General features: G+C 49.6%; 2 protein-coding genes across 13 annotated transcripts in view; one reads left to right on the top strand and one right to left on the bottom strand.

Moving 5' to 3' along the window:
* NCOA6 (nuclear receptor coactivator 6) overlaps positions 1–13,891 on the bottom strand; it is a 137,202-nt gene that overhangs the window by 14,578 nt on the left and 108,733 nt on the right. For 8 of the 11 annotated variants that reach the window (XM_036321063.1, XM_036321062.1, XM_036321064.1 and 5 more), the window contains one exon: positions 10,836–11,420. The exons of 1 other annotated variant lie outside the window; for it this stretch is intronic. In XM_036321063.1, the coding sequence (XP_036176956.1) occupies positions 11,287–11,420 (134 nt within the window). In that variant the 3' untranslated portion in view covers positions 10,836–11,286. Of the gene's footprint in view, positions 1–10,835; positions 11,421–13,891 lie in introns of those variants that run through there. 2 more of the 11 variants (XM_036321070.1, XM_036321076.1) reach the window with 1 other exon arrangement.
* Positions 1,051–9,704, top strand: TP53INP2 (tumor protein p53 inducible nuclear protein 2). 2 transcript variants are annotated; one of them, XM_036321082.1, is made up of 4 exons: positions 1,051–1,257; positions 4,980–5,154; positions 5,668–5,836; positions 6,318–9,704. In XM_036321082.1, exons 2-4 carry the CDS (start codon positions 5,031–5,033, stop codon positions 6,568–6,570), a joined length of 546 nt encoding a protein of 181 aa, XP_036176975.1. In that variant the 5' UTR covers positions 1,051–1,257; positions 4,980–5,030; the 3' UTR covers positions 6,571–9,704. The 2 variants fall into 2 exon arrangements, with proteins under 2 accessions (XP_036176975.1, XP_036176974.1); XM_036321081.1 differs by having other exon boundaries at positions 5,548–5,836.

The following is a 13,891-nucleotide window of genomic DNA, read 5'->3' as shown; positions in this document are numbered from 1 at the left end:
CTCTGGACATGTTAAGCTTACAGATAAGAAAACTGAGACCCAGAGAGGTAACATCACTTATTTAAGGTCACACAGCAAGTTTAGGGTAGTCAGGACAGGGCCTCGTCTCCTGCAAGAGGCTGAAGCACTCTGAGGGTTGTTGTGAAGATCAAAATACATATACGTACAGTGTCTGGCACTCAGTAAGTGCTCAAGAAATGTCAGCTAATGGTCTGGCAGTGGCCACAGTAGGTACTCAGTAAATGTTGAATGCATTATTGAATATGCATCCACAAACTAACAGTGAGATTTGTGAACCTCGCTTTCCCTTCGTGTAAATCTGGACTAGAAATGCTTGTCCTGTCACTTTTCTGTCCAGCCCCCAGTAGCAACAGATTAAATAAGGTGTGTAAACTTCCAGTACGGAGCAGTCTCTATGTTTATTCAGCCCAGAGCAATTCCTCTCCAAGTCCTGCTGTGTAAAATCTCTCCTCAGCAAACCAACTCCTCTACACTCCCAGGTGCAAGGAGTGAAGGGGCAAGTCCCCCCACCTCTCAAACCTGCCCAGTGAGACAAAGTGGGTGGGAAAACAGAGAATGTGTAGGGGTGAGGAGGTGAGACATATACAAGGGAGGGCCAGCAAGAAGGCAAGTGGTGGGGAGGATGGAGGTGCACGGACGTGGTGTGGAATTGAGGAATACAGATCGGTGGATCTGGATCTAGTATGCAGGTGAAAGGATCTGGGGGGGCAGCGGGAGGGGTGAGGGCGCTGGGGTATCAGGAGGGAGTGCAGGAAGATGGGGGTTCCATCGGAAGGAGTTGGGATCTTCTCACTGAGAGATCTGTGGGTCACCCTGGGGCAGGGGATCCGAGCTCCCAGCAGCCGCACCTCCCGGCGGCACCCAGAGGCTCGGAGTTGGGCTCCGAGTCTGGAGCACTAGTCAGCGGACGGTGGAGGAGGCGGGGAGGGGGATCCGCAGCCTGGGATTGGTCACCGCTCCGCCCGCCAGTGACGCGAGGCGGGCGGGCCCCTTTGTGACGTCACAATCAGCTGTTTGAACGTTCCAATTTGTGCTGCGAGCCCAGCAGCAGCGGGTGCACACACTCAAAGCCCCGCGGGCGAGCGCAGCAGCCACGGGAGTCCCGCGCGTAGCCCCGCCGCCTCCCTGACCAGTCCCCGCGATGCCGTCCGGCCTGTGATCAGCCGCCGACCCCTGCCGTTCCGCCGAACAACTACCTCAGCGCCACCCGGCCCTCCGCACCGCCTGGGTACCCCGGTGAGTCCCGACCGGCTTTGGCTAAGGGGCTCCCGGTGCCCCCAGCTCCTGGGTCTTTGTTTGTCTCTATCGGTGGCCGCCGGGGCCACATTCCCGTCTCGCGATTGGCTGCCGCATGCCTGGTAGACCATGACGTCTCTCTATTTGCATTTGACATTGAAACGTCACTAAGGCCAGCCCCGCCCTCCCCACCCCCACGGCCCCCCGCCTTAGGATCGCTTGTCCTGCCTTGACCCGGTGGGCGCTGGGTTGGGACGGGGCCCATGGGTAAGATACGCTGAAAAGCAGTGGGGGCCGGAGGGGCCTTGACAGTTTCTTGGGTTAATCCAGGGGTTGGGGTCAGGCCCCTGAACCCCTACTTTCTCCTTGCGACTTGAGAGGGGCTCGGATAGTGCTGCTGGGTCTAGGCTGGTGGTGGTGGGGTCGATGGAGCTGAAGGGAGTCCTGGAGTTCCAGCCCCATGTCTTGGGGCAGTGCCAGATGGTGGCGGAATCCCCTCCCTGCACCTCCGGGACAAACATAACAACATCCTCTTAATCTCTGACCTGTATGTGGACTTTATCTAATTTCACTCCCAGCCCCCAAACTGTTTGGGCTCTTAGATCCCCTTTCACAGAAGGGGAAACTGAGGCCCAGAGAAGGGAAGTGGATTATTCCTGGTCATGCAGCCAATTAGAGTCATGCCTACTGAGTGACTGACAGATGCATTAGCCATGGGCACATGCCTAGTAGGAACTCGATACAAGAAAAGTTACACATCCTCCTATCACTGAGAACACACTATACCATCCAAATTTGATAGGGCTCCTAGGGCTCCTCACTTCTGGGTCTTTTTCCAGGGGTTCTTTGGAGATTGGGTCCCATTTTGTGGCTCTGACCCTCACTTTGTACCTTGGAGTCCCAGAGCCCAATAAAATTGCTGTCTCCCAGCTGTTTTGACCACCAGAGTTATTAGCTGTATCAGGGCATCTCCAGAGCTGATGTTGGAGTGGGGATGGGGGGTGGGGGTGAGAGCTTGGCCCTTCATCACCTCCCCAACACCCAGAGTTATCAGGTAGAAGGACATGACCTGGCCTAGTGCTGGTGAATGTAAGATTTGTGCTGCCCCTCTCTGCTCATGGAGAGGGGCAGGAGAAAGGGCAGGAGAAGAGAGCTTCTGACTTTCTAAGTGGATGGGCCTACAGTTGGATGGGCTTTGCTCAAGGATGGGCTGGGGTAGAGGTGGCTTGGGGCTCAAGTGCTATTCTGGGCACAGCTGCTGCAGTTATTAAAGGGAATGGTTCTCCCTGGAGCAGGGCTGGGAATGTGAGAACCAGGAAGCTGGCAGGGCTGGGAAAGAAAACCCAGGAGGCTCCCCAGTGGTCATGAGAGGGGCGGGCACTGGCTGCCTGCTGCTGCTGCTACTCTTGGCTCTGTCACTGACTTGCTGTGTGACCTCGGGCAGGCAGCTCTCTCCCCACCCCGGCCTTCTTATCTCAATCTGTCTGTAATTTGAGGAGGCTCAGAGCAGGCTCTGGTACACAGTGGGTGCTCTGGAAAATGCATGCTAAACCTTGGTGTCAGGAACCCCACACCCTTTTATAGGTGGGCAGGGGGGTCAGAGGGGAGCAGTGACTTGATCAAGGCCTGACTCACATCTGACCTATCTCTTCTGCATAATGAGTATTTTGGGGCACTATTCGCACTGAGGTTTTTCTGTGTACGCTCTGAACTGGATGCTCAGTGACCTGGGGCTAGGCCTGCCCTGAGAGACTTATGTCCTCTAATCCTCAGGTTGCGAAATGGACTGGATGAATATGATAGTCCCTGAAAGAATCCTTAACTTCTTCACCTTCTCAATGGAAAGAGCCGGGGGTGGGGGGTTCTTCATCAAGGCCCCAATCTTTCCTTCCTTCAGGAAGGGCCAAACTTTCTGGATTTTTGGTAACTGAGTCACTAATGCCTTCCTGTGGCTACAAGTGGTTTGGGATATGTGGCTTGTGCTGGGCAGGTACTAGTTGGAATGGCTCAACCTTTCATAATCCCCATAGATCTCCCACCAGGGAAGCCAGCACCCAGGGAGCACTTCCTTCTGGAGCCTACTGTGGGTCTGCATATGTGGAAATACTCTCAGGATATGGAGTTTAGGGGATTCTGTGGCAAGTGTGAAAACATACCCAGGGAATAGGAGAGGTAGTCACAAGCACATAAATATCCCAGGTGGGTTAACGGTAAGAGTAGAATGCCTTCAGGGAATGTAAGTGTGGAAACATCCTTCAAGGAAGGTGACAAGTGGCCCAATAGCAAAATTATTGATCATCTTCAGGGGACAGATGTGGAGGGTGAAGCTTTAGGGACATCCAGAGGGTACCCCAAGACCAGGTCTAGTCCTGAGATAGGCTGAGGTGGGAAAAGGAGCAGATCTATAGCCACCTCCTTGGTGTCTGCATTCCTGAAGTAAGAGGTGTCCTTCCTCATCTTTACCCAGGGAAGGGCTGATTGAGGCCTTGAATCCTGGTCTAACCCTCAGTGCTAATCCGTAAGGGCTCTTGGGGTGTGATATCTCCCTCCCTCTACTATCACCTCCCTCTGACCTGTTGTCTCCCTGGGGCCAGGCAATGTGATCTTCTTCCTAGCCAGGGATACTGCCCTTGAGCATGGGCTTGGGAATAAGGGGTAAGAAGGGGGAGGGCCTGTGGGAATAGGATCTTCCAAGCTCATTTTCACAGACAGAACGGAGGTCCATGCAATCACACGGTAGCAGTTCTGTGAGATTTTTGCAAGCCAGCACTTTTCAAGCCACACAAGTAGGTGCTGTTTGGGAAATCATGATGAAAACCAAGGTCCGTCTTCCCAGAAAAATACACATGAACCATGGCCTTTAGCCACCAAGTTAAAAATGCCTAATTCAGACAGACACCCAGCAAAGGCAATGGAATATAGTGATTATGGTGCTGCCTCTGGCATCTGACTACATGGGTTCAAATCCTACCTCTCTGTCTTAGGATCTGTGAAGCTTTGGGCAAGTTACTTTACGTCTCTGAGCCTCAGTTTCTTCACCTATGAAAGAGGGGTGATAATTATACCCACTTCCTAGAGTTGTTGTGAGGATTACATCAGGTAATAGAAATAAAGTGCATAGTAGAGTACCTGGCACATGAATGTTAGCAATATTGTGATGATGATAAATAATCACAACATTGGGCAATTTCTTCCTTGCTTGGAGAACTCCTATTTACCCTTCAAGATCCAGCTTGGATGTCCAATCCTCTGGAAACCTTCCTTGACAGTCTGGTCACATATACCACTCTTTCCATGTCCCTAAAGCATGCAGTAATATTAATAATAACAAGGTGATTAATGTATTGAATGCTTACCCTGCCCACATACTGTCCTAAGCTCTTTGTGCTTGGCTCCTTTAATTCTTATTAGAGCCTAGAGGAGAATACTATTATTAGCTCATTTAATTCTTATAAAGGTCAAGAGGAGGGTACTGTTTTCATTGCCATTTGACAGATGAGAAAACTAAAGCACAGATCAGTTAAATTACTTCCCAAGGTCACACAGGAAATAGAAAAACCTGAAAGCAGGCTGACCTACCAGAAAGCCCACACACTGCAAGTCTTCCCCACACCTCCCTGCTGTACTCTGATCTGGTCTGGGGGCTGGGGGTGGTTTCCCCAGCCAGGAGCAGGGGTAGACTTCAGTCAGTGGTGACTCTGACGCCTCTCTACGCCTCCCAGGTTTTTGCACTGCTTTAGAGCGCCCCCCCGAGGCCGCTTCACTCTCCCAACATGTTCCAGCGCCTCACCAGCCTGTTCTTCAGCAACCCCCCGCCCCCTGAGGACCTCGACTGCCCCCGAGCCTTCGTCTCGGAGGAGGATGAAGTGGACGGCTGGCTTATCATTGACCTGCCGGGTGAGGCCTAGGTCGGGGGCCAGGACTCTAACTCCTGGGCCTGGGAAGGTCAGGTGGCCCAGCAGCGGCGGGAAGGGAGCTGCTAGGGGATTGGGGAGTTCCCGTAGGCCTACTGGGCAAACTGGGGCTGAGGCAGTGACCTGGGAGGTGGGGTACAGGGTCCCGTCCCATGCAAGCCGGGCCGTCTTCTGGCGGCGCAGTGTTGGGGCCCTAGCGAGACTCCTGGCCCCTGGGTGCCCCGTGGGCGCGACGGGCAGGGCTGCGGGTCTGACTAACGATGCCCTTTCTCTCCCCACCCCTGTGTCCGGTGTGTGTGTGTGTGTGTGTGTGCGCGCGCGCCCCTCCCCGCTGCGCCTCCCCCTCCCGCATGGCTCCCCTGCCCCCGCCCCGTAGACAGCTACGCGGCTCCACCCAGTCCCGGGGCCGCTCCTGCCCCGGCCGGCCGCCCTCCGCCCGCGCCCTCCTTGATGGACGAGAGCTGGTTTGTCACCCCTCCCGCCTGTTTCACTGCAGAAGGGCCCGGACTCGGGCCCGCCCGCCTCCAGAGCAGCCCCCTGGAGGACCTCCTCATCGAGCACCCCAGCATGTCCGTTTATGTCACCGGCAGCACCATCGTGCTGGAGCCTGGACCCCCTTCCCCGCACCCCGACGCGGACCTGCCCGAGGGCGACCTCAGCGAAGGGTGAGCGGGCCGGGCCGGAGGGCGGGGTCGGCCTGGAGGTTGGGGAGCTGCCCAGGTGCAGGGGCGGGGCCTATAGAGGAGAGTCTTTGGGGCCAAGGGTCGGGCCTACGGGCCGGGGACCGGGCTAGGGCGGCTCTGAGGGCCAAGGGGCGGGGCTTTAGGCGGGGAGGCGTGGCTAAAAGTCCGGGGACGGGTCATGGGGTTGGAGGGGCAAGGCCAGAACGTCACGGGGGTGCGGCTTCTAGAGGCTTTTACGAAAGGCAAGGGCCGAATTGGAGTTTGGAGTCGAATCCTCCCTGGGGCCCGGTTTTTACCTGTCACGGGGCGAGAACCGTGGAGGTGTCCCCAGGTTAGCCTGGAGGAAGGGCTGGGACCTGGGCGCCCCCTTCTGGACGGAGACAGCACTGCGCCAGGGCGAGGGTGCGGGGACCCTTCGCTCCGCTCGGTCCGGCCCTGACCAGGCCCCGCTCTGTTCCCGCAGGGAGCTGGCGCCCGTCCGCCGCGAGCTCCGCGCCCCGCACCACGCCGCCGCCCCTCTGCCGGCGCGGGCTGCGCTGCTGGAGAGGGCGGGCCAGGTGCGGCGGATGCAGCGGGCCCGGCAGCGGGCGGAGCGCCATGCACTGAGCGCCAAGGTGATGCAACGGCAGAACCGCGCCCGCGAGAGCCATCCGCGTCGGCCCAAGCACCAGGGCAACTTTATCTACCAGCCGTGCCAGCGCCAGTTCAACTACTGAGCGTCCGCCGGCCCAACCACAAACCCTTTGCCGACCCCCGACCGCTATCGGGCCCCTCCGCGGCAGCCAGTGTGTTGCTCCAGGGGCGCCCGCAGCCCACCTCGGGCTGATTACACAACCTCCCTCAAGTGTGTGAGGTGGGGTGATAGCCCCCTTTAAAGTCCCCTTGATTTTCCCATCTCTGATTCTCTAATCCACCTCTGGACCTCCTCTGCCCTTTACCCTCTTTCTTCTGGCCCCCTGCCCAACATCTATCTAATCCTTCATCTCCCATACTGACTCCATCCTTCCTTTTCTGGTCCCCATCCTTGCCTCTGCCCTGACATTCCCCTTTATCTTTGCCCTCCATTCCTCTACCTCTGGCCCACCCCTATTTCTCAGAGTCTCCTTTTCCAGTCCCAGGTCTAGCTGTTTCCTTACCTTCAATTCACATTTTACAAGCCTCGCCCTATCTCATGTTTGGCACTACCCTCGCTCCTGCTTCCTTATTTTCCATTCCCAATAATGCCCTCCCAAAGGGTGGGGTGGAGGAGGGAGGTTGAGACTAAAGGTTTCTATGTTTAGTCTCACCCTTCCCTTTCACCCTGGGGGCTGGGCTCCTTGTAGTGGCTTAGGCCTGGAAAGGTAAAGTATGTAGAAGAGGACTGTGAGATGTGAATTAAAGGGAGAAGGTGGAGGGAAATGAAGGGAAGAGGCAGCCTACTGGAAGTGTAGACAGGACAGGTTGAGAAGCTGTAGGAAGCAGGGCACCATGGGAGCTGGTACTGTGTGCTTGCTCAGAGATTGGCCTAACCCTGCTCTCAGGCTGGAGCCTGGAGTCTGCCCCCACTTCCCTTTCCTATAATCTCACCTCCCAAATCTCTTCCTGAAATCCACCCCTCTGCAGGCCCAAGTCTGAAAGGCTTAGTTAAACCCACCCCCAACATATCACACCAGGAGTAGAGGCTGGGCAAAGCCCCGCCATCCGGGCCATCTGTTCACATGTCCAAGGTGCTAGAACTAGCTTAGGAGAGATGCAGGCCAGAGGGCTTCTAGGCGGGGAAACTGCACACCCCAGTGTAAGAATGCAGAAGAATGATGCTGAGAAGGACAAGCTGTGGGGTGAAGCCATCCCAAGACTGACAGCTCAGCTTTCATCTTGCCTCTGGCTTTGTATTTCACACCCTGCCCAGGATGGCTAATAAACACTCCAGGTAGGAGGCCAGGAGCTTCACCGTCCTAATCCCCAAAGTCCTGCTCCAGGTTCTGGGCCCTAAGGGCCACACTCCCTTTTCTTCCTGAGTGCTCTCTTCCTTTCTAGGCTGCTGGGGAGAAATGGGTGCCCTATGGTTCCCCTCCCCTTCTCTTCCTGTAAATACCTGGAGGAGGGAACCTGAATCCCTGGGTGAAACAGAGGGAACAGGGGTGACCAACTTCCCCTTCTCATGGTGGGACTGAATTTTGGGCTCAGACACCAGCAATAGCCTCTTGGGATGCCCGAAGTTGCTTCCCTTTTTTTCTTTCTGTCCTTTACTAGTATGTGCTCTTCCTTCCTTGAAACTTAAGATTTCCTGTTAGAAACTAACATAGGTCTTCCCCCCTCACTCTAATTCCAGGTTTCTAGGTCTCACAGTTAAGTGGAGGCTTGGAGATAACTCTGCATTCCCATGAGGGCAAAGGCAGCTGCCCTTCCTGACCCTGTAGCCCCAAGCCTCATGTGGGATGTATGGGTAAGAGAGAGGGTAGCCCCATGGATACTGGGATGGTGACAGAGGAAGCCCTATTGGGGTCTCCTGTCCAAGGGAGTAAGCCAAATCTACACTAAGAACAGATCAAAGTCCCCACGCCAGTCCACTACGGCCCCAGTAGTTGGCAACCTTGTTCCTGGCCCCAAGCTTCTCCTTCAGTTATGACCTAGTCACATTTTTCTTCCAGCTACCCCTCGGTCACTTCACAGCCAGCGTAGGGTCTTCAGCACTTCCAAGAGCTGAAATTCCCTCCAACTCCTCTTGTCTACTCCTCTGCTGGGGCCTAGGCTCAGTCCAGGGTAGTTCCCATGATCCTTCTTGTGGGGGAAGAGTGAATAATAGGGCATTAGGTTCAAATTTCAAAAGGCCCCTCCCTCACCCATATTTCTGGAGCTCCTGTAGTTCTAGAACCTTCCAATCTCATCACCTGGCTGATTGCAAGGCTCATAGGTTTTTGTACTTTCCTATAGATTCTGTAGTATTTGAGTGTGGCAATATTTTAATTGTGTATAGATTTCTAAGAACCAACATTACTCAGTCTCCTGCTAGTCTAACTCCTGAAGCATCATACTGTATTGACTGTGTATGTGCCTTTCACCTTGAGCATGCTTCAGGATTTTTTTTAAACCACAGAACTTGAATATATGAGGGAACCGGGATTCACAAAGTCCTATGCAACCTTAGACAGGTGAGGGGTTGGAGAGTTTGTCTTGACTGATATTTTCAGAGAACCCTGGAGAAGTTTGTTCCAGTTTATATTAATTCATGTCAATACTACCAGCACTTTGCCAAAACTGAGTTTGTCAGAGGGACCCGTTTCTAGAGTGAGTCCCCATTACATCAGAGGGTGACTTACAGTGATTCCCCATATGTCTGAGTGCTCTCTTCAAGTTGGGTGTCACTTTCCAGCCTTTGCCAGTCTGGCCCCAGCAGGGTATCACTTGTGTATGAATGCAATTTGCTGCTGTTTTGAAGTATGCCTGCTCCCAACTCCTGCCGGTATCCTGATCAATTTGCTCTGACCCCTAATATCTTAGGTGCAATAAGGACCCCACCAGAGCTCTTGGAGGCCTCCTCAGATCCATGTGGCTTTATGTGGGGACCGAATGCAGACACACTATACCCCCTATATTTCCCCACTTGTCCTGCCACCTAGTTCCAAATGGAACCAAGTAGACTGCATCCCTCTTGGGTGTTTTGTGTTGAGACTGGCTGGAACGAGGAGACTCTGGTTGACCATGTTGTGACATTTCAACAGACTCAAGGACACAACCACCTCAACATGGTCTTGTGGCATGCCTGTGTATGTGTGTAACAGAATTTTGATTGTTAGATTGTAATGTTATTCCTCTATGGGAGAGAGAAATATAAAGAAAAACAAAATAAAAATCTATTTAAAGCACATTATACTTTCTGTCTGAATAGAGGTAAAGTCTGAGAAGCACTTTGTAATCTCAAGCACAGTACTGGCAGAGGGTATTATTATTAGGCTGGCTTTGGTTCTCGTGTGTGTCATAAGAGAAGGAAGAGGGTAGATAAGCTTGCTGGGAACAGAGTCAGACAGCATGGGGTCTGACTCATAAATAACTACTTTTAGAGAATCCTTATAATGTAAAACATATATAATAAGACAGTTGAAATAGAGATGAGACTAAGAGCATGACAGAGAATCACCAACTCATCCTTTTGATCTCAGGCATTGAGTTATGGCAATGGCAAGGAGCTACTGCAGGGGAAAGGATGGAGTATATGTCTAGCTGGTAGGAGACACAGCAGAAGGCTGAGACCCAGACCAAGACAAGGACAGGGCCCCAAGCATCTGAGTCCCCTGAAGGTAGGTAGGGAGTAGGATGGGAGCAGAAGCAGTGTTTAGGTAAGAATTAAGCCAGGAAAGGGAAAACCTGGGGATGTTGATGATAAGTCACCCCTAAGCCTGATGCAGGTGAGTTACAGGGCAGCCAAAGAGTGAAATGTAATGGGCATCTTTGAAGAACATAACACAAAACAACTGCTTTTATTTGGGGACTGCCCATCTAACCACAGAACTGGAATGAAGGTGGAAAGCTGACCTAAACTGGGCTAGATTCTTGATGCTGTTAAAAAGATTCTTGCTGGTCAGGCTGGGTTTATCTTGAATGGAGGAGGTATAAACAGTTGTTTTGGAGCAATCCATCATGTGCCCAGAGAAGCAGTTGTATGAAGTGGAGAAAAGGTGCTCTCTGGGTTGCTGATGACTTCCTGTCTCTAGAAAATCCTGGGTCTTTGATCCTCTCTAAATTGATTGTTATTTGCAATACAAAGAGATCTGATCTGACCAACATATAAAGTGCGAGGTACAGTGTTGTAAAGGGCTAGTTTCTTCAAAGCCAAGAATGAGTTCAGTGAGCAAGACTGCATTTCCCTCAACTTGTCAGATGCAGCTCAGGTGCAATCAGGACAAGATGGGATTCTAATTCACAAAGAAGGCTGTTCCTATTCACTTATGATTCAAAGAAAAGCACTTGCTCAATAATCCCCTATCAATAACATACACTTATGTTCTAAGACAATTACATTTATTTAACACATTCAGTATTTCACATTGTACAAATCCTTAGATTCTCTTTATTCACTGGTCCATTTCTACAACAAATACATCCAAAACACTATTTAATAAAATTATTTACAACATTTCCAAATGAGAAGATTCCTTTTGTCCCCACTACTGCTACTCACACAATACTTCCACAGCACAATACATCATGAGACCTAAAAATGCTCACCCTGTACTCTAGGCTGCTTAGGAAATGTGAAAACTAATAACATAATCACATTAGCTCCTCTCAATACATGGCAACATTTTAGAAACCTTGAACTTCATCAACACCAAAAGGGTTCAACAACTCTGCTTTTCTCGTTGCACTTTATGAAACAGGTTGCAGGGACTAGGAAAAGGGCCACATTATTAAAATGACTAGCTGTACAGAAAGTGATTTTAAAAAGTCACAGCTCAAAACTGCTTTTTGTAAAATTCATACACATTTACAAGTATCAAGTCGCTGTCCAGCTTGTTTACTTGGATTTTCTTCGCTTGGATTGCACCGCACTGGTTATGTCTGTGGGGGAGAGGAAGGACATGTTCAGCTGAGGCAACTTTTTATAGCAGTGCCTTTTAGGTAGTCCACAAGAACACAGAGTAACCTAAGTGGAGCCCTGTTGGCTCTGAACCAGTCTAAGGCCTCAGAAGGGGCACTCAGTGTGAAGAGGGTCTCTGGCTTCTGTGGGAGGAGGGTACGCCCTGTGTACTAGAACCTGGCAACTGGGAAAATGTGATACAGGTGGTGGGAGATGAAGCACATGTACCTGGTTGGAAAAAGTGGCAGGATGAGGACAGCTTCCTTAGCTAGGCAATTAACCCCACAATCTCTATCACCAAATCCCATCACCCAAAGAAATGATGGATAGACTGACAGTGCTTTTGATGAGAAATCAATGAATGATGCGACACGCAAGTGAGTAAATCGTGCCTGAGTGCCAAACAAGCCTCTGGATCCCTTTTGGAGCCAAGCCATTGTTTTGCAGTAATGAATTTATTTTGCCATGCTAGAGCCAAAGTTTCTAAGTAACATGGCCATGACCCTTGGTCAACAAGTGTCTACTGTGGTCTAGCCAGGTATATCATCATGGCTGTGGATACATACAGGCATAGAAGCAATTCAGAGCAAGCCACAGCCTACTCTGTGAGTCCAGGTGAGCCTGAGGACTTCAAGGAAGAGGTGCACAAACTGAGTGATTTACACACAGGGTAATAGTGACTTAATTCCTTTTGTATTATCATAGTGTCTTACATCGATTAATTCAATTTTATCTCATATTTAAATTATGTTTCTAAAAAACTTTTCCATACAAGTTTCTTACAGCAGAGTACAATGAATAGTTTGAAATTCTCCAAATGTAAACATTTAAAATCTAATATTGATCTTAAAAATTCACCCTCATTCTTCATGCTGCTACGTAGATATTTTGGTTTTAATATGAAAATAGTATTTTAAAGTTATTTCATATCAAGGAGAAAAAATTCTTTTCTAACACATTAATGTATGAAATGAATCAGATTTATCTCTTTTGGAAAACTAGGCTGAATTTTCGGATGCTGCATTTTAGATTTAGTGTTCTAAGCAATTTTTCTTCTCTCTTTTGTATCATAATATTTTAAGAACCCAGATTCAAAAGGTAGGTGTAAAAAGCAATATTAATTGCTAAGAAGTGAGGCTTTGATGACTTTCCAAGAGGTGACTTATGCAATGTTTTTGGAAATTTCAATATGTCACATATTGAAATTGAATTTTTTTTTTTTGCTGGGAGGCCATGTTGCTTGTGCTATCGGGTAGAATCAGTCTCTCTGATTTCTCCTTAGTCTTTTGCTAATCAGAGGACAGTTAATCTGACAGAATGCTGATAATGGTGTCCATTTTAATTGCATGCAATTTAGAGTCTCATTCAACCAAAATTCCCCTTAATTCTTTTACTTTCAACATTTAAGCTTCATTGTCACAGTAGCAAACTGGTCATTTGCAGTAAAAATAAACAGAGTTTTGTCTTGACTGAATATTCATCCTTAGAAAAATATTAATTAGGTCAACTTTGGAAGCTTTTCCTTTGTTGTGATATGAAGGATCAAGTGGTGTGTTTGAGAAACACATATGTGGCTGGGAAAAGAGGTGAAGGGTGTGTAGGGAGGGGGGCCTGGGTAAGCAACCTCAGGCTTTCCCTCCCCATCTCCTTCCATCTGTTACTGCTCCAAAGAACCCAAAGATCTGGCAGGCTGCCTCTGCTCCTGAGGATGAATCAATGAGTGGGACCCTGAGTAAACAACTGATTTGTGCTAGAAACAACAAAAAAAAGTAACCTTTTAGATACCAGGTGGAGGATGGTATCTAAAAGATACCATGAGGAAAAAAACATATCGACCTGGTTCTGAAGTCTCTTATCACCTTCCCTGGATAAATCTAGCCAATCTGGGTCACAGAACAAATTCATTTTTAATGTGTGTATAAATCTGTCTGAAAAGATGAGTTTTTTGTTTTGTGATTCAATTTTATACTTGCAACAAAATGTTATCATTTTTACTACTCCCCTGAGTACAATAAGAGAATCTAGAGGCAAACCCTTTAAGGTAAGGAATTCTAGGTGACTGATAGTACCTTCAGGGTGTGTATCAGGCCTATTCCTAAAGGTTGCCTAATTAATTTGACTGAGCATAATCCCAATTCCAAGATCCCCCCTTTCAATATTATACTGGCAAAAAAAACCCCAAAACCATCACATATATTGTCAAAAAAATTGCTTTTTAAACCACCAAGGGTTTTATAAATTAATGTAAAGAAAGATATACAAATGGTTCAAAAACTAATAGCGGAGTTACAGCATTCATATATTCTTATTTTAGAGCTAACTATATGATAAAAAACTGGGTTAATAACAGTCTTTTAGGAAGTTATCCATTTAAATTGGTAATTTGATATGGGCATTTTTTTTCAACCTGGCTGTCTCATTTTGACATTAAGCAAACTTGGCCAAATCTACAGTCCAAGACTCTATTAAATCTTCTAGTA

Source organism: Myotis myotis, unplaced genomic scaffold, assembly GCF_014108235.1.
Source record: "Myotis myotis isolate mMyoMyo1 unplaced genomic scaffold, mMyoMyo1.p scaffold_m19_p_9, whole genome shotgun sequence".
NCBI classification, from domain to species: domain Eukaryota; kingdom Metazoa; phylum Chordata; class Mammalia; order Chiroptera; family Vespertilionidae; genus Myotis; species Myotis myotis.
This window is presented reverse-complemented; position numbering and strand designations above follow the sequence as displayed.

Excerpts from the sequence above, each read along its gene's own strand:
- TP53INP2 (XM_036321081.1), top strand. The coding sequence starts at position 5,031 with ATGTTCCAGCGCCTCACCAGCCTGTTCTTCAGCAACCCCCCGCCCCCT. Across the intron at positions 5,155-5,547 it reads GCTTATCATTGACCTGCCGG|ACAGCTACGCGGCTCCACCC; the intron begins GTGAGGCCTAGG and ends CCCGCCCCGTAG. Across the intron at positions 5,837-6,317 it reads GAGGGCGACCTCAGCGAAGG|GGAGCTGGCGCCCGTCCGCC; the intron begins GTGAGCGGGCCG and ends CTGTTCCCGCAG.